At 49.1% G+C, this 1,010-nt stretch overlaps 1 protein-coding gene across 1 annotated transcript in view; it reads right to left on the bottom strand.

The window, feature by feature from the left end:
* The window catches only part of SLC35B2 (solute carrier family 35 member B2), a 3,495-nt gene that overhangs the window by 1,531 nt on the left and 954 nt on the right, over window positions 1-1,010 (bottom strand). The window contains exons 3-4 of the mRNA XM_006926834.3: window positions 731-885; window positions 8-11 (exon numbers count right to left, since the gene is read on the bottom strand). Coding sequence (XP_006926896.1) covers window positions 8-11; window positions 731-885 — 159 coding nt within the window. The remainder of the gene's footprint in view (window positions 1-7; window positions 12-730; window positions 886-1,010) is intronic.

Here is a 1,010-nt window from a genome sequence, read left to right as displayed (position 1 = left end):
AGGTAAGACACCTGGGTCGGGGAGAGTAGAGAGGTGAAGATAAAATAAGGAGAATGTGGGCAAAAAAAGATAATCTCCAACAGAATGCTATTTAAATGACTATAGGGCAGCATACCTATTTTGATTGCTCTGTAGTAACTAGAAGTTTCCCCACCGGTCAAGTCTGGTTTGACTTTGCAGGGAATCAAGTGTGTGTGAAACACTTAAAACGACAAGTGCTTTAAGACTGCCCAGACCCACGGAAGAGTATGTTACAGCCGACTCCATCCCAAATATGTTTGTCTTTTCCCAACCAATATAGTGAGGCAAGAATTAGAGAAGGCTGGACACCTGTCAGTTTAACATTGTAAGATGGAATAGTGCCCACTCTAAAATGCCATCTGGTCATCATCTTAGCGCCCTTCTCACATGCAGTATGGGAGAAGGCTGAATGGCTTCCCCCAAGTTTTATCAGTGGGTTTACAGTATATTAGACACATCATTGTGGGGGATGGGAGGGGAGTGTAATAACGGCACAGTAACCACAGAAGGTAAGAGGAGAGGAAATAGACATCTCCAACCATTTCTAAGAAGACAGTGGTACAGTGTGCCCCTGAGAGAAGGGGGGCACATAACACACCAACAAGCACACTGTTGGGACTGGTAGGGTGAAAACTTTGATTCCAGAATCTCTGGAACCGCCCACAAGGAGCAACCCAGGAATAAAAGCAGAGCCTGCCAGCATACCTACCTGGAGTCCCACTGCACAGAAGAGCAGCTTCAAGGCCTGCCAAGTGGGAGTGGTCTCTGCTGGCTCTGTCCGGGGAGACAGGGGAACCTCATCCGAGGCCTTGGGCTCATTGCCAAACACACAAGCTTTCACCAAGGGGAAGCAGAGACCCCTGCCTGAAGAAGGTACACAAGGTTAAGCCCCAGGCTTCCCCCTAACACCTAATCATCTTCCCCAGGGCAGCCAGCGTGCCCTGTTGTCTGTCCTGCTGCCGTTCCTTCCAGCCTCCCTTTCCAAGCCA

Source organism: Pteropus alecto, unplaced genomic scaffold, assembly GCF_000325575.1.
Source record: "Pteropus alecto unplaced genomic scaffold, ASM32557v1 scaffold7, whole genome shotgun sequence".
NCBI lineage: Eukaryota > Metazoa > Chordata > Mammalia > Chiroptera > Pteropodidae > Pteropus > Pteropus alecto.
This window is presented reverse-complemented; position numbering and strand designations above follow the sequence as displayed.